This window comes from Chiloscyllium punctatum, chromosome 40, assembly GCF_047496795.1.
Source record: "Chiloscyllium punctatum isolate Juve2018m chromosome 40, sChiPun1.3, whole genome shotgun sequence".
NCBI classification, from domain to species: Eukaryota; Metazoa; Chordata; class Chondrichthyes; order Orectolobiformes; family Hemiscylliidae; genus Chiloscyllium; species Chiloscyllium punctatum.
This window is the reverse complement of record NC_092778.1, coordinates 18,375,985-18,394,623: the sequence shown is the minus strand read 5'-3', so window position 1 is coordinate 18,394,623 and position 18,639 is coordinate 18,375,985. Positions and strand designations below refer to the sequence as shown.

The window sequence follows — 18,639 nt, the reverse complement described above, 5'->3', positions numbered from 1 at the left end:
TGCCAGGTTGAATGTAATAAGCCAGATGGAGTTTGTCCAAAGGTCTAGACAAGTGAAGACAAAATGTCTTTCTCTTTGGACTCCAGTACCTTCCAGTCACCAATTGACCTGGTTGGTTAGTTGCAGCAAAGATCATTTTTAAAGGTACTTTCCTTTGTGGATAATTTTTTCCTAGATGCAAATGTATTTACATTTTAAAAGGAACCAATTTAATCAGCTTTTCTATACAATTGCTTTGTGCCCATTCCATCATTTTGTAGGGATTACTGTTCCTCCGGTTGCTAGTTTGTCACTAGTCAGAAATTCCTTTGTCTTTCCTGGATCGAAAGTGGATTGCCACACATTTAAACCTCAGTACTTCCTTGTTCTCGTCCGAATTACTTGTTATGCCTCCCAGACTAATGTTTCTGAAAATAAGTGGATAACATGTCAATGAGACACGCCTGGCTGCAGGTGTGGTCCTTACTGGTGATTATCATAATTCTGAATAATAGATTACTGGAAATAATTCAGCAGTTACCAGAGAGGAGTTACAGATTCAGTAATATTGCATCCAAAGAACCAATGCGTGTTAGAGGTATTGCTGAGAAACAAGGAATCCAGGGAAGGGTAATTCTTCCTGTAAACCGACAGGAAGCTCCCAAAGATGACCATGCAGCCCTGAGAGGTGATTGCAAAGAGACTGGCAAGTGAATCAATAAAAGCTTAATGACCTCACATACAGACAAGGTAAGTGAATACATCTTCACATGACAGAAAGTAAGGGAATGCAAAGGTGTGTGGGTTAGGTGGACCAGTGTATGTGGTGTCCAGACATGTGTAGGTTGGGGGGATTAGCTATGGGAGATGCAGGGTTGTAGTCATAGGGTAAGGGGATGGATCAGTGTGGGATGCTCTTTGGAGGGACGATATGAACTCAGTGGGTTGAATGGCCTCCTACCACACAGTAGGGGTTCAATGATTCCACACATGGTGAACCATGGATCAGAGGGTGCTTGGAGCACATGTTCACCAGTCCCTCAAGGTGTCAGGACAGGTGGGTAACAAAGTTAACAGGGCACATGACCAAAGTATAGAGCTTTAAGAATAGGCCGATAATACTGTATAAACTATCGAGAATTGTGTGCAGTACTAGAATATACATTTTCGTAGTGATGTGATAGCACTGGAGATGGTGCAGAGGAGATTTAAAAGGATGTTGTTTGGGCTGGAGAGTTCCAGTTATAAGAAGATTGGACAGAATGGGACAAAAACAGAAATTGCTCGAGAAACTCAGCGGGTCTGGGAGTATCTGTGCAGAGAAAGCAGAGTCAATGTTAACCAGAAGAAGGACTCGAAACATTCACCCTGCTTTCTCTACACAGTTGGGGCCAAGTCCGATGAGTTTCTCCAGCAATTTCTGTTTTTGTTTCAGATTTCTGGCATTCACTTTTCTTAGCTTGACTTCCTACAGTAGGCAGGAAGAAACTTTCCCCTTTGATGGGGGTAATCAGTGACTCGGCGGTAAGGTAAGATTTAAGGCAAGGGGGAGAAGGTTTAGAGGCGAGGTGAGAAAAAAGTTTGTCACCGAGAGGGTGGTGGGAATCTGGAGCTCACTGCCTGTAAGAGTGGGAGAGGCAGAAACCCTCATAACACTGTACATTGCAATACCTTGCAATGCCAAGGTATGTAAGACTGTGAGTCAAGTGCTAGAAAATGGGATTAGGAGAGTTTAGGGGGTTGTTTAATGGGCTGAAGAGTTTATTTTTTTCTGTGCTATAGATCTCTACAACTCTATGATGATACCTCACAAGCAATACTCAACCAACTGCTGAGTATTGGAAAGATGCTATCAATCTGGAGCGGGTTCAGAAGAGATTTACCAGGATGTTGCCAGGATTGAGTTATAAGGAGAGGCTGGATAGGCTGGGACCTTTTTTTCACTGAAATGTTGGAGGTTGGGGAGTGACTTGGGGAGGTTTATAAAATCATGAGGGGTGAATGGCAGCTGTCCTTTCCATAGGGTGTGGGGAGTTCAAGACTGCGGGACTTATTTTTAAGAGGAGGGGAGAAAAATGTAAAAAAGACTTTTTTTTAACGCAGAGAGTGATTTGTGTGTGGAATGAACTTCCAGAGAAAGTGGTGCGGATACAGTTACAACATTTAAAAAGGATAAGTGCATGAATAGGGAATATTTGGAGGGATATGGGCTAAGCACAGGCAGCTAGGATTAGCTTAGTTGGGGAACATGTTCGCCATGGACTGGTTGGATCGAACAGTCTGTTTCTGTGCTACATGACTCCATGACTCTTCAGCCCCCAATCTCCCATCACTCACCCAGCAACACTGGCTCTTACCTAATCTTCCCAGTCTCCATCTCACCTTGACATGCCGACCAATGCCTCCTTCACGCTCACTTCTCTCCCTCTGCACAGACCTCCAACTTGCTCAAGCAGAAATGATATAGTTCCCACTGTCTTGCTGGTACAAGTCCCGTAATCATCGGAGGAAGAGCAGGAGAAATGGAAAAGGTTCAATTCATGCCCTCATCCCCAATACACTGCTAATTGACTGAACTATCAGCCACAGAACACAAGGTGGCCAATGCTGCAGACGTTGTGCGGACCAGTGGTAAGAGACTGCTACAATGCGGCTGCAAAGTGGAAACTGCAGATAGTGAGAGCACAAAATTCTTGCTTTGTTCTCCACCAACATTTTCTCATCCCTCCTACTTTCACACAGATATTTACCTAATCGACCTATTCAGAGCTGTTGCGCCATACCACTTGAGCAGCTGGGACCTCAACCCTGATTCCCTGGCTCAGAGGTGGGAACACTACCCCTGTGCTACAATAGCCTCTCTGCTTGTACTGTATATGCTTTCCTGAAGAAGGGTTAATGCCCAAAACGTCGATTCTCCTGCTCCTTGGATGCCGCCTGACCTGCTGCGCTTTTCCAGCATCACCTTTTCAGCTATACTTTCAGACAACCAAGAGCTGTCATGCGGGCAGCTCCAAGTTAGGAAGCAAGCCTAACTGCACAGCCATGATCGATCCATTTTGCTTTGCATAAGAAAGATCCTGACTCCTCGCAACTAATTTGGGTTTGCATGGAATTTAAGACTTACGTCAGTGTCACTTGTGGAAGCACTGAATAGCGCTAAAAGAGATTAAAAGTAAAAGGTAACGTTGCCCTCATTCCTGTGGACCATAACACTGTTCTTATGTTACAGAGAGACGACTGGTGCTGGTTTAACCTGAGGGTCACCACACCTCAAGCGAGGGGTGAAGGTGAGAAGGTAGGACCTTTCCTAATAAGGTGAATAGCCAAGATCCTTCCTCAATGGTAGGGGAGTCCAAAGCTAGAGGGCACATTTTTAAGGCGAGAAGAGAAAAATTTAAAAGGAACCCAAGGGGCAACCTTTTCAAACAGAGAGTGGTTTGTATGTGGAGTGAAGCGCCAGAGGAAGTGGTAGATGGAGGTACAGTTACAGCATTTAAAAAATATTTGGACAGGTACATGAATAGGAAACATTTAGAGGCCTATGGACCAAATGAAGGCAAATTGGAGTAGGTTAGTTTGAGAAACTTGGTCAGCATGGACAAGTTGGACCGAAGGGTCTGTTTCCAATGCCTTATGACTCCATAACTCTTTGTGGTCACCTCAGCCAGTACAGGAATTGAATTTTTGGCAAAACCCCCACATTACAAACCAGCTGTGCAGCCAACTGAGCTGACTGAAAAGAGTTTAATCTGATCCTAGATCATCGCACTGCAGTGTCTCCATCTCTATCGCTGTTGATGTTTTGTTTGAATCTTTCCTTGTGATTGTAAATTGCTATTGAAGATCTTACCTCACTCAGATTGAGACGGTCTCAGTCAGAAGCACTCGTTTGGCACTTTACTACATAAATAACTTTACTGCACTAAAGGGAATAACTTCCACTGTTTTGTCTTTTTCACTGTGATTTATAATGGTGAGATATTGAATTATTTTTCTGGGCTAAGGAGCCAGGCTATCACTATTTCCATTTGATTGTATAAATTGCTTTCTCAAGAAGCGCAGCAGATTGGGACAGGGCCAAGATACGTTTGGAGAAAAGCTCACTGCGGAGACTTTCCAGCTATCGCCAGGCCTCTGGTCTGGTCACTCGAGATGTATGCTTGACTCTGTATGAAACCACCATAGGGAAAAGTGGGTACTGCAGATGCTGGAAACCAGAGTCTACATTAGAGTGGTGTTGGAAAAGCACAGCAGGTCAGGCAGCATCCGAGGAGCAGGAAAGTCGACGTTTCTGGCAAAAGCCCTTCATCAGGAAGGGAGGCAGGGAGCCTCCAGGGTGGAGAGATAAATGGGAGGGGGGGTGGAGCTGGGGAGAAGGCAGCAAAGAGTACAATGGGTGGATGGAGGTGGGGACGAAGGTGATAGGTCAGAGAGGAGGGTCGTGCAGATAGGTGGGAAGGGAGATTGGCAGGTGGAACAGGTCATGAGGATGGTGCTGAGCTGGAAGGTTGGAACTGGAGTAAGGTGGGGGGAGGAGAAGTGAAGAAACTGGTGAAGTCCACTTTGATGCCCTGGGGCTGAAGTGTTCCCAGGCAGAAGATGAGGCATTCTTCCTCCAAACATCGATTGGTGAGGGAGTGGTGGTGGAGGAGGCCCAGGACCTGCATGTCCTGGGCAGAGTGGGAGGGGAAGTTAAAATGTTGGGCCATGGGGCGGTGGGGTTGATTGGTGTGAGCGTCCTGGAGATGTTCCCTAAAGTGCTCTGCTAGGAGGTGTCCAGTCTCCCCAGTGTAGAGGAGACCGCATCGGGAGCAATGGATACAATAAATGACATTGGTGGATGTGCAGGTGAAACTTTGATGGATGTGGAAGGCTCCTTTGGGGCTTTGGATGGAGGTGAGGGAGGAGGTGTGGGCGCAGGTTTTGCAATTCCTGCAGTGGCTAGGAGGAGAAGGTGGGTTTTTGGGGGGGGTGGGCCTGACCAGGTAGTCACGGAGGGAATGGCTTTTGCGGAAAGCGGAAAGGGGTGGGGAGGGAAATATATCCCTGGTAGTGGGGTCCGTTTGGAGGTGGCGGAAATATCAGTGGCTGATGCGGACAGAACCCCCTCGGTGCTCACCTTCCACCCTACCTACCTTTGCATAAACCACATCATCCTCCGACATTTCCGCCACCTCCAAACAGACCCCGCCACCAGGGATATATTTCCCTCCCCACCCCTTTCCGCCTTCCGCAAAGACTGTTCCCTCCGTGACTACCTGGTCAGGTCCATGCCCCCCCCTACAACCCACCCTCCCATCCTGGCACTTTCCCCTGCCACCGCAGGAATTGCAAAACCTGCACCCACACCTCCTCCCTCACCTCCATTCAAGGCCCCAAAGAAACCTTCCACATCCATCAAAGTTTCACCTACACATCCACCAATGTCATTTATTGTATCCATTGCTCCCGATGCGGTCTCCTCTACATTGGGGAGGCTGTAAGCCTTCTCACAGAGCACTTTGGGGAACATCTCCAGGACACCCGCACCAATCAACTCCACAGCCCTGTGGCCTAACATTTCAACTCCCCCTCCTACTCTGCCGAGGACATGGAGGTCCTGGGCCTTCTTCACCACCAATCCCTCACCACCCGACGCCTGGAAGAAGAACGCCTCATCTTCCACCTCGGAACACCTCAATCCCGTGGCATCAATGTGGAATTCATCAGTCTCCTCATTTCCTTGTCCCCACCTCACCCCAGTTCCAAACTTCCAGCTCAGCACCATCCTCATGATCTGTCCTATCTGCCTATCTTCCTTTCCACCTATCCACTCCACCCTCCTCTCTGACCTATCACCTTCATCCCCACCCCATCCACCTATTGTATGTGCCTTCCAGCCTCATACCACTGTCCCCTCATGTGCCACTCACATCTCCTTTGAACTTACCCCCTCTCACCTTAAATGCATTCCCCCTCGTATTAGACATTTCAACCCTGGGAAAAGATTCTGACTGTCAACTATATCTATGAATCTCATAGTTTTGTAGACCTCTATCAAGTCTCCCCTCAGTCTCCGCCACTCCGGAGAAAACCACCTGAGTTTTTCTAGGCTGTCCATATAGCTCATACCCTCCAAACCGGGCAGCATCCTGGTAAACAGTGTTCAATTCCCGCCTCAGGCGACTGACTGTGTGGAGTTTGCACGTTCTCCCTGTGTCTGCGTGGGTTTCCTCCGGGTGCTCCAGTTTCCTCCCACAATCCAAAGATGTGCAGGTCAGGTGAATTGGCCATGCTAAATTGCCTGTAGTGTTAGGTAAGGGGTAGATGTAGATGTAGGGGTATGGGTGGGTTACGCTTTGGCGGGGCAGTGTGGACTTGTTGGGCCGAAGGGCCTGTTTCCACACTGTAAGTAATCTAAGTAATCTAATCTAATCTAATCTAAACCTCTCCTGCATCCTCTTCGGAGCCTCCACAGCCCTCTTGTAATGTGGCGACCCAGAATTGAACGCAGTTCTGAAGGGCACTATAGAGCAAATGCCTACCCCAGTCCAATTCTCTTACCCTGATGGCCACGCTGACTGAGTTTTCACAATGCTGTCTGGGAACTCCCTTGTCCAGCCACTTTCCCAGCCGTTCTGAGAAATACTGCTCAGACTCAGGCAGGTGTCTGCTGAAAGGTTCGGCAATATTGCATCTGTTAGCCTTTACAAACATCCCAGCTTTGGAAATCTGGGCATTTTTGTTCAACTTTTATTTCATAAAATTCTCGAAGCGACCATTGCTCAGCTTGTACATCAGACCAGGGAGGTGCTTGGCACAGCATTGTGTATATGAACATGCTGTGGTCTTTGACTTCATGCTGTCGAACCGGATGGCCTTCAACGTTTCAATGATGTTCCCTTATCTCTGAAATTAAATTGCGGCATAGCAGAGTACAGGAATTTAATATCTCAAACTGAAATCACTCTGTTCATCTCATGCATAACAGAAATGGTTGGTCCTCCATTGAAAAAGCAGGAGGAACAATTTTTGTCAAACGTGTTAAATTTTCATATGGTAATGGCCAAGGTTTGTAAAAGACAGGGACTCCATGCAGCCCTGATTAACATTAAACAGGATTATCCCTTGCTCCAGACGTCAGATTACATCCGGTACCAGGGCAAAGCGACCTCCAGGCATGTAGCAGCAGTGATACTACTTACATCCTTGAAGAATTCCTGTAGATTTGTCAAGTATAATTTCCTTTTTACAAATCCACGCTGATTCTCCAAGATCCTAACACTAATTTCCAAATGCTCAGCTACTAATACTTTTATAATGGACTCTCTCAGTTTCCCTACTACTGAGGTCAGGTCTATAATTCACGGTTTTCACTCTTCCTCCCTCCTTACATACGGGGGTCACATTAGTTACCCTGCAATCTGCAGGAACTGTTCCAGAGTCCATAGAATCTTGGAAAATGACCACCAATGCATCAATTAGTCCTCTGGCCACTTCTTTAACTACTCTGAGATGTAGATTATCAGGGCTTGGGGATTTATTGATCTTCAATTCCATTAATTTCCCCCACACCATTGCCCTAATAATTATTTCTTACAGTTCCTCCCTCTCCCTGTGTTCACCGACATTTCTGGTATGTTATTTCTGTCCTTGTTTGTGAACACCGAACCAAAGTATGTATTTAGTCAGTCAACCATTTCACTGAGCCCATTATAAATGCCCCTGTTGTTGAGGGCAATGGATTGAGATTTATCTTCACCTTTATCTTTTTCCCTTCACATACCTATAGAAGCTGTTACAGTCAGTTCTTAATGTTCCACCAATCTCTCAAATTACAACGAATTACTTCTTTTCATAGTCATTACTGAATTGTAGTAAATGCAAAACTAACATATGGCAAACCTCTTACTAATTATTAATTGGCATGTATAGGAATGGTTGATCAAATATTCCAGTTGATCAAGAGTTCCACATAATCAATATAAACATGCACACTAAGTAATAGAAATGTAATGCAGGAGGTATACACATTACTGTTATACTTTATTTATAACATAAATCACATAAATAATAATGCAACTTCACCTAAAATAAAACTTACTGGCAGTGAGCTTTCTCATTCACACCCTCAACTTACTACTCAGACTTTGCAATAATACAGTAAAAATGTAATATTTGAGGTAGATAGGTTTTGGCGTTTTTTTCAAGAATGCCTATCATAAAGTGCCTTTTTTTCTTTATTCATTCACGGGATGGTGATGTCACTGGCCAGGCAACATTTATTGCCTATTCCTAATTGCCCAGAGAGCAGTTAAAGGTCAACCACATTGCTGAGGGTCTGGAGTCACTTGGAGACCAGAGCAAGTAAGGACGGCAGTGTCCTTCCCTAAAGGACGTTAGTGAACCAGCTGGGACTTTTTTCCCCTGACAATCAGAAATGGATTCATGGTTATCAGTGGATTCTTAATTCCAGATTTCTTTTAAATTGAGTTCAAATTCCGCCATGGTGGGATTTAATCCCAGGTCCCTGGGTCTCTGGCTTGGTGGTACTACTGCTAGACCATTGCTATCCCTTTGGTTAAAACAAAATTTGCTGTGTAAGCAGAAAGGTCCCACTCGCAACAGCGTGAAAATGATGTAATAATCTGTCTTTGAGATGTTAACTGAGGGAGGAACATTGGCCAGGCCATCAAACAGAACTCCGTGCTCTCCTTCAGAATAGCATCATGGGATTTGTTTTACACCTATCCACGCAGGCAGATGGGGATGGGTCACCTGAAAGACTTCATCGCCAATAAACCGGCACTCCCTCAGTAATGCTCGGGCTTCTTGATTTTCGATTTTGACGCTCACGCTCTTGAACTCGGAGCTTCATGACTCCATGGCCAGTCCAATAGCAACCGAGCCATGGCTGACAAGGATGTCAATGCCATTCTGAGATGTCTAATCTTCTGAAGTTGTCCTCAGCTCGCTGGGATTAATGAGTGGTGACGTGCTGATGAGCTTCGGGGCATTTCAAGGAACTCTTTCGTTACAGCCAGAGCGAACTCCGGGGCAGCATTTCACAGAATAATTTCGGGGTCCTGATGCAAAACTTTTGTTGCTCATAACTGAGGTCAGAACATGATTTTTCATGCATTGTTAGTTGAATACACAATTCAAGAAAATATATTGCTTTTGTTCGTTCACAGGATGAGGCATCACTGGCTAGGCCAACATTTATTGCTGTGGGTCTGGAGCCACATGTAGGCCAGAGCAAGTAAGGATTGAATTGAATTGAGTTGAATTGAATTTATTGCCACGTGTACCAAGGCACAGTGAAAAGCTTTGTCTTGCGAGCAATGCAGGCAGATCACAGAGTTAAATAGCATAGATAAGTAAATAATGGGTAAACAGCAGCAAAAACAAAAATACAGGTACACAAGAATGTTAAGAGTTTGTGAGTCCATTCGGTATTCTAACAATAGTAGGGTCGAAATTGTTACAAAACCGGCTGATGCGTTCTCAGGCTTCTGTACCTCTCCCCAGTTGTAGAGGTTGTAGAGAAACATTGCCAGGGTGGGATGGATCTTTGAGAATCCTGGCAGCCTTTCCTTGACAGCGGGCCTGGTAGATGGATTCTATAGATGGGAGGTTGGTCTTTGTGATTGTCCGGGCCGAGTTCACCACTCTCTGTAACCGTCTCCGATCTTGGATGGTAAAGTTGCCATACCAGGTAGTGGTACATCCAGACGGAATGCTCTCGATGGCGCACCTCTAAAAGTTGGCGAGGGTATTCACTGACATGCCAAATTTCCTCAGCTGCCTGAGGAAGAAGAGACATTGTTGGGCCTTTGTGACCAGTCCGTCCACATGAAGGGTGGCAGTGTCCTTCCATAAAGGACATTACCTAACCAGATGGGGCTTTCCTGACAATCATTTCATTAGTCCCTTAATTCCAGATTCGTATTGAATTCAAATTCCACCACCTGCCCACAATGGGGCTCAAACCCAGGTCCCCGGAACATTCCCTGACTCTCTGGATGAGCAGTCCAGCGATAATTCCACCAGATTGTCACCTCCCCTCAAAGTATTGCATACGTAAGTGATTTCAAGATGTACGAAACATTTTCTGTCAATCAACTTAACTTGTAGTGTTACAAAGCAGAGGTCGACACTCCTCTGATAATTAAAACCGCAACACCCAGAGAAGCTCGTCCTGTCTCGTAATCTGCTAAAGAAGTCTGCCAAGTGGTATAACTTACCCCTCACACCCTCTCCCCCCTGCCCAATCTGTTATAAAAGAGCAGTCAAATGAAATGAAATCCTTTCACTCACTCTACATTCAAGAAGTATCTAACTCCAACAGTGAACAAATTAACAGAATTGCTAACAAACCAGACAAATGCCCCCTTAAGTACTAACTATTCCCTTACTTAAATTCTAATAGGATGCTGTTCAAATAAATACAAGTCCCACTTATATAAATCCAAGTAACAAGAAAACAAGAAATTAAAACTTAGTCTGTCAGAGTTCACACAGAATGGGTCTTCCAAAATGCTCCTCTGTCTCTCCAGTCTTTCTTCTTCTGTTTCTGCTGTAATTTCTTCTGTTCTGAATGCCTCTCTCCCCAAACTCCGATGTCAGGAAGATTATCTAAGACTGCCGCCTACCTTTATGAGTACTTTGTTTCTCCGAGAACCAGAAAGTTCTTATCTCTTCAGATGGCAGTTGGCTCTCTCCCAATTTTCAAATATCCTCCCTTAAGTGCCCCTCATCACACATCACATTCTTATAACATGACTGGTTTCAGGTTGTCAACGCCATCAGTTTTAAATTCAACTGGCTTTGAATTGCTTGGTTTAAATTAATTCAAACTCATTTTTGCCACTTGTAAGGCCTTTTGATACAATTATTTCAATATTTGAAGTTCTCTGTACAATACGTACAACCTCCAAGCACAGACAAAGCACCATTTCTTTTTAAAGGGAATCACACACTGCTTTTCTGCCCGTTGTCATTTTCACCAAATCCTAACCTCCTGCCGTCCAATCCATAAGTACTGCACGCAACTTCCCGACGATGGTTTCACTTTAAGAGGTCAGGCCACTGAGTAGGGAACGCACAGACGTGTTTTTGTTACTCACTTCTCTCAGACGCCGGAGCCAGATCAATAAAATTCCGACACTTCTCACCTAAAACAAAGAAAGCTGGAATTACTTCATTTACATTGAGAGCTAAGCATTGGCTTTTGCATCATAAACATTTAATGGAGCTGACTCTTTTGACGACCTTAGGAATACTCCACTCTGAGGAAATGCAGGAGAAACGTCTTCATTCACAGAATGGGGGCACTTACTATCCATCCCTAATTGTCCAGAAGGCAGTTAAATGTCAACCAGAGTGCTGTGGGTCTGAAGTCACATGTAGGCCAGACCAGGGAAGGACACCAATTTCCCTCCCTAAATGCCTGTAGTGAATCAGATGGGCATTTACAACAATCAACAATACTCTGAGGCCAGCTTTCTTTCCCAGATTTTTATTGCGTTCAAATTTCGCCATCTGTCGCGGTAAAGTATTCGTTCTGCCGAAGGGTCTCTTCACGCGAAACATTAACTCTGCTTTCTCTCCACCAATACTGTCCTGACCTGCTGAGCTTTTCCAGCCATTTGTGTTTCTGTGCCTGAAATATTAGACAGGTGGATTGAACTATGAGCCCACTGCCTTCACCTACTATCATTAACGTAAATGTATAGCAGTTAAAATGACTATTTACCCCAGAATTCACCTTCTGAATTCAGCCAAACATCCTGTGGTCAGGGGAAGGAAATGTTTTTCGGCTGTTTTTATCCCTTAAACATAACCCTGAGATCGCCATGGTCTTCCCTAGGCAGATACAACTTGGTTACATCTCATACCAGGCACATGGAGGAGGATACGGAGGACTGGGAGTGGATGGGTATACCCTTTCCTGCCTCAGTTCTCCTGTTCCTGCAACCAGCTTATGTACAAGTCCAAGGAGCTCCCTTAGTCTGTTTTTAGTAATGAGGGTGGTAAAAAAAATGACTGCAGATGCTGGAAACCAGATTCTGGATTTATTCCTGATGAAGGGCTTTTGCCCAAAACGTCGATTTCGAAGCTACTTGGATGCTGCCTGAACTGCTGTGCTCTTCCAGCACCACTAATCCAGAATTAGTAATGAGGGTGTTGAGTGGTAAACCAATGAAAAGTCAAAAATATAGATTTAGCATTTTTCTAAATAGTGCACATTACTTTCGACCCTGGCGGTCATCTGACTGTTGCCAAGAAAGTCATTTATGCTATTGTGCTATTGATAGTGTTATAGATCATCAACGCGGGGTGGGGGTGTGGGGGGGGGGGTGTGTGTGTGTGGCATGGTGGTTAGCACAGCTGCCTCACAGCGCCAGGGACCCAGGCTCGATTCCAGCCTCAGGCAACTGTCTGTGTGAAGTCTGCATGTTCTCCCCATGTTTATGTGGGCTTCCTCTGTGTATTCCAGTTTCCTCCCAGAATCCACAGATGTGCAGGTTAGGTGAATTGACCATGCAAAATTGCTCATAGTGTTCAGGGATGAGTAGGTTATGTGTATTAATCAGGGGTAAATGTAGAGTAATGGGGAATGGGTTACTCTTCGGAGGGTTGATGTAGACTTGTTCGGTTGAACGGCCTGTTTCCACACTGTAGGGATTCTATAATAGAACTCATGGATTCAGCAATAGAACATAGAACATCTAGTTAATGGACAGGATAGTGAAGAAGGCACTTGGTTTACTTGCCTTTATTGGTCATTTCCTTTATTGAGTAATGGAGTTGGAAGGTCATGCTGCGCCTGTACAGGACATTGGTTAGGCTTTTGGATAACTGCATTCAATTCTGCTCTCCCTTCTTTAGGAAAGATGTTGTTAAACTTGAAAGAGTTCAGAAATGATTCATAGGGAGAGGCTGAATAGGCTGGCATCATCGTCCCTAGAGTATCGGAGGCTGAGGGGTGGCCCTACTGAGATTAATTAAATCATGAGGGGCATGGATAAGGTGAACGGCCAAAGTCTTTTCCCCAGGGCAGGGGAGTGCAAACCTAGCGGGCATAGGTGAGAGGGGAAAGATTTGAAAGAGATCTAAGGGGCAATGTTTTCATGTAGAGTGTGGTGCGGGTATGGAATGAGCTGCCAGAGGAAATGGTGGAGGCTAGTACAATTACAACATTTAAAAGGCATCTGGATGGACATATGAATAGGAAGGGTTAGAGGGATATGGACCAAATGATGGCAAATGGAACTTGATTAGTTTAGGATATCTGGTCAGCATGGACGAGTTGAACTGAAGGATTTGCTTCTGTGCTGTACATCTCCATGAACCTCGTCTTGAGGATTGGTAATAGGCCATGTATACACATCTATCAATTTTAAGTAATGCTGCTTGATTGATGTGTTGCAGATAGCCTAATGGCAATCAGTTTATGTTTAATTGCATTTTAGTGCCAGCAAATACGTCTAAATAAAGAGGAAAGATAGACAGGTTTTCTTGGCTGTACTAGAATTCCTAACATCATGTGAATTGATAAAGAACTCATAGAAATGACTTCTGACTCAATACCTCTCCCTTTCCTCCCACTGTGCTGTTAGTGTCAACTCCAAATCCCAGAAGTGTTAAGGTTAATTAATATAGATGGCTTAAGCAAAAGCTTAATGAATTTAGGGGGTTGAAGCAAGTACAGAGAAACGTGGTTCGAAATATCTATGTTTCGGAAACTTTTGTTCAGAATCATGCAGAATACCAACATTGTGCTCCGCAGTCTCTACATTGTGAGAAATTCACATAGCTTGCTCATTCTGGAAATTAAAGCTGTTCTGCCCTCTTGACACACGTCCCAAATTCAGAAAGCTTACTCAGGAACTGATAAATGTCAAAGATTTCAGACCACCAGCTGTGTGCTCAAGTCAAACCGTACTGAAAACTGAACAGCTTTGTGGTAGAGATCCTGAAGCTGTCGAGCCAGTGGCATGCTGTGTAAGTGGATATTTGTGGATAATGAGAAGGTGAACAGGGAGAGCTTTCATGTCCATTCTCATCATCCAAAAGCCAAGGTTCACAGAACGTGGTGCTCCCTGACTGAGGCACCACAGCGTCATTTCAAGACATGCTTTGGTCCCAACCTCTTATTGCTAAAGGTGCCAGTCAGGAAATAATTGAAAAGAACCCATTGAGTGTTACTTGACAGCACCTATTTTTGGTTAAGTGAACACATTGTCTCGCTAACACCAATTGTTACAGCTAACCCGAGAATGCAACTTTTAAAAAAAGGTATTGTGATTTACACATGAAAGAAGTGAATCTATCATGGTATTGGAACAGATGAAAGACTCAACAGACAATTACAATACTTTTCAATGTATAATTTCAGTTACATCACACTGTAAATTCTTGTTATAAATTCTGTGCCTTAGAATTGTGTCCTCCACAACCACCTGATGAAGGAGCAGCACTTCAAAAGCTAGTGCTTCCAATTAAACCTGTTCGACTATAACCTGGTGTTGTGTGATTTTTAACTTTATTGTCGGTTAAGTCTTTCATTTGGGCTTGCAATTTTCTTGCTTGGGAAGTTAAGTGCATTTTTAAAGTGGTTATTTCAAAATCAATGACAATGTGTAAGCTGAATGTAAAGTACACAATAATAATGGTAGGTTCTTATAACAGGGTGTTGGTGATCCTACCTCCAGATTAAAGGATCTAGGTTCAAGTCCCATCTATTCCAGAGGTGTGCTTATACATCTCGGAACAGGTTAATACAAAAATATCCATAATCAGCATTTTTAAAAAAATACCAATTGAAATAGTCCTGGTCTCAGAAGCAGTAACATGTAGAATCCGTACAATGTGCAAACAGGCCATTCAGCCCATCAAGTCCACACCAACCCTCCAAAAAGCATTCCCACCCAGACTCAAACTCCTACCCTATCCCTGTAACCCTGCATTTCCCATGGCTAGTCCACATAGCCTGCACATCCCTCTTTGCTATGGGCAATTTAGCATGGTCAATCCATCTGACCTGCACATCTTTGGATTGTGGGAGGAAACTGGAATACCCAGAGGTAACGCACGTAGATGGCAGATGGTGCAAACTCCACTCAGACTGTTGCCCAAGGCTGGAATCGAGCAATGTAACACACCAGTTCTAACCACTGGGCCACCGTGCTGCCCATATTAATATGGACTGCTCACCATCTTTGTGTATCAATCTCTTAGAAAACTAAATTGTTTTCTTCAGAAGAAAGTTGGGAAATAAATACATTTTATATCAAAGGCAATTGGCAGAGGTTTAAAATTCAGTAACAATGATTTGCTGCTTTTTTTTCTATTTTGAAAGTCGGTGTCGGCACTGTTGGCCAGGGCAGCAATTATTGTCCATCCCAAACTGCATTTGGAAAGGTGGCAATGAGGTGCCATCTTGAACCACTGCAATCCACAGGGACATCAATAGTCACAGTGCTGTTGGGAAGAGGGTTCGAGGCACGTTTACGCAGTGACAGTGAAGGAACGCGATTTTGTTCCAAGTCAAGGTGGTGTGGGGGCTCGGAGGAGCATTTGGAGTGGGTGGTGTTCCCATGTATCTGCTGCCACTGTCCTTATAGGTGGTACAAGTCACAGATTTAGAAGGTGCTATTGAACAAGCCTGGGTGAGTGACTGGAGTGCATCTTGGAGACGGTACACACTGCTGTCACTGTGCGGTGGTGGAGGGTGTGAATTCTTTAAATGCCTGATGGGGTGCCAGTCAAATGGGCAGCTTTGTCCTGGATGGCATTGTTGTTGTTTGAGGCTCACTCATTCAGGCAAAGGGAGAATCATTCCATCACACTCCTGGTCATGTGGTTGTAGATGGTGGACAGACTCTGGAGAGTCATGGGGGGATCTTCCTTGCCACAGAATCCCTACTCCCTGACCTTATTGGCCATTAAATGTCAAGGAGTGATCATTAGATTGTCTCTTGTTGGAGGTGGCCATTGCTTGGCACTTGTATGACGCAAGTGTTACTTACCACTCACCAGCCCAAGACCTTGTCAGGTCTTGCTATATTCAGGTTTTGTTTTTAATATATTAAGGTTTATTTGTTAATGTGACAGTTATTTGCAGATTTTAAAAAAGTTAGCTACCAGTTTATGTGTGATGTGATATACCTATTGAATTATAAAAGAATGGGAGCTCATCTTATGTATGAAATATAAGAGTTCCTGAGAGAATGCTGACAGTGTGAATGCTGAAAGGATGTTTCCACTTGTGTAAGAGACTCAAACTTGGAGACACTATTTAAACCAAAGGGTCTTCCATTTCAGATGGAGAAGTGCGATTTGTTTTCTCCCTCAGGTGTTTGCGAATTTTGTGAAACTCTTTTCCCCACAGTCATTTGCTGTAGATAGATTCTTGATCAGCAATGGAGTCGAAAGCTTTTGGTTTAGACAGGACAGTGGAAGCCACAATCTAATCAGCTATGATCTGATTGAATGGCAGAGCAGGCTCAATGGGCTGAATGGCCTGGTCTGTTGCTAATCCATATGTTCATTGGGCAGCTCAGGATCTACTTCAAAATGATACAATGGTTAGCAATGAAGTCATTGTGGACTTACTGGTATATTAATGGCTGTGCGTGATTGTATATATGGGTGTTGTTGATTCAGTTGCCTTTCATATGTCATAATTGGTTTAGCACAGTAGCTCAGTGTTAGCACTGCTGCCTCACATGCGCCAGGGGCCCTGGTTTGATTCCAGCCTTGGGTGACTGTACGTGTGGAGTTTGCACGTTCTCCCTGTGTCTGTTTGGATGATAACAGCACAGAAGTAGCTAGGTCACAAGAAATAGGGCATAACGATTACTGGATGTTTCTCAGACCAGACTTCTCCAGTGGTCAGTGTTAGGATGTCCCCTGGAAGCATTGTAAACTGGGAGAAGGGTAGTGGCAAACTTCAAAATGACATTGACAAATTGGTGGATAGGTGACAGATGAACTTCGATGTGAGAGGTGTGAAGTGATTTATTTTAGTTGGAATTAGACAGTATGAAATGGAGAGTGCAAATCTAAAGAGACTGGAGGAGTACAGGGACATGGATCTATATTTGATGACAAAGCAGGTTAGATGAGGAATTAATAAAACAAAATATATTCCTGGTGTTATTAGCAAGACATCAAATTATAAGAGAAACAGTCAGACATATTCCAAGTGAAGAAAGGAGTACAACAAAATGGTGTACTGTTGTCAAAATCATTCAATCTATAGGCAGAAGAAACATTCAGAGAATTAGGTGTCATTGTAGAGTCATAGAATCCCTACAATATGGAAACAGGCCATTTGGCCCAACAAGTCCATACCAACACTCCAAAGAGTAAACCACCCAGACCCATTCCCCTATTCTATTACTCTTCATTTACCCCTGACTAATGCTCCTAACCTATACATCCCTGAACACAATGGGCAATTTACTTAAGCTGCACATCTTTGGATTGTGTCATTCCTAAGGCAAAATCTGGGGGCACGAAAATAACAAATTTGTAATATGCTCACAACTATTTGCAGACTTAGAATAGGCCCCACAAAATATTGAAGGTCAAATAAAATCTAGAAACTGAGTGTAAATGCCAAAAACAATGGTAGTTAGAAGGAACAGATTCGAAGGAACTGAAACGAAGATTGAAGTTACACAGGAACAAATCAATACCTTTGTCTAGTTCAACCACATGTTAATAGAGATGGCAGATATAATGCACAAGGCAGAAAGACAGGAGGTAGTCGTCAGAGGTAATTTTGTGAGGATGACGGATGTGTTGACAACAAGAAAACTCAAGCTTGTAACAAGAAAAAAAAACCTCTTAAGATGTTGCATTCTGTCTACTTTCCTATGAAATCTAGACAACATGCCAAGATTTAATTCCACATACAGATTACACTATAAATGGAGAGCTGCTTGAAATTGCAAGAGCAAAAATAACTCCAAAGAAATTACATCAGGAAAAGAAAATGTCAGTATTTTAGCCACTTGATCAGAGCTGAAAAGAGACAGAGATCTATTCTAGAGGGCAAAGTGGAGGGCAGCAGAAAAAGGGGTCAACCTGGGAGTAATTGGTTGATGGAAGCCACAGGCCTAGCTGCAGGCAAGTGCCAGTGAATGAGAGAGGCCAACGCAAGACAATTAGGAGGAGTATTCCTTGACAGCACATCCCCTGGTTACAAGCAGGATGAGCAACAACAGCAGCTGAGGGTAAGATCAAAGAGACAAATGGTTAAGTTGTGTAAAATACTGGTTCCGCCTCAGCTGAAATAATCCATCCCGCTCTGGGAACTTGGAAGCATTGAAGAGCTTGCAGAAAGGATTCACACAAAGGTTCCAGGGATGAGAAACTTCAGTTACATTAAAAAAAGCTGGAGCCATTTTCTTTGAAGAGAAGGAGATTTGGTTGAGGTATTTGGACAGGGAGGGAGACACTGTTTCCTCTGGTGGAAATTTCTAGAACCAAGTGGCAGAGGTTGAAAGTCGTTGACGAAAGAAACTGTGGTGACATAAAGAGAGACTTTATCATGCAGCAAGTCATTGGGGATATAATCCCCTCTATATTGCTGGTCTCCCTCACAATGTGATAGCAAGCAGTTTATTCACCCTGCATTGTCCTCAAACTCCAACAGGCCCA

The 18,639-nt window shown here is 44.1% G+C and overlaps 1 protein-coding gene across 2 annotated transcripts in view; it reads right to left on the bottom strand.

Annotated features, from left to right (window-relative positions):
- gsg1l (gsg1-like) overlaps positions 1-18,639 on the bottom strand; it is a 249,586-nt gene that overhangs the window by 116,947 nt on the left and 114,000 nt on the right. The window contains exon 2 of one of the 2 annotated variants that reach the window (XM_072559405.1): positions 11,091-11,138. The exons of the other annotated variant lie outside the window; for it this stretch is intronic. Within the exon in view, the coding sequence (XP_072415506.1) occupies positions 11,091-11,138 (48 nt within the window). The remainder of the gene's footprint in view (positions 1-11,090; positions 11,139-18,639) is intronic. 2 annotated transcript variants of the gene reach the window in all.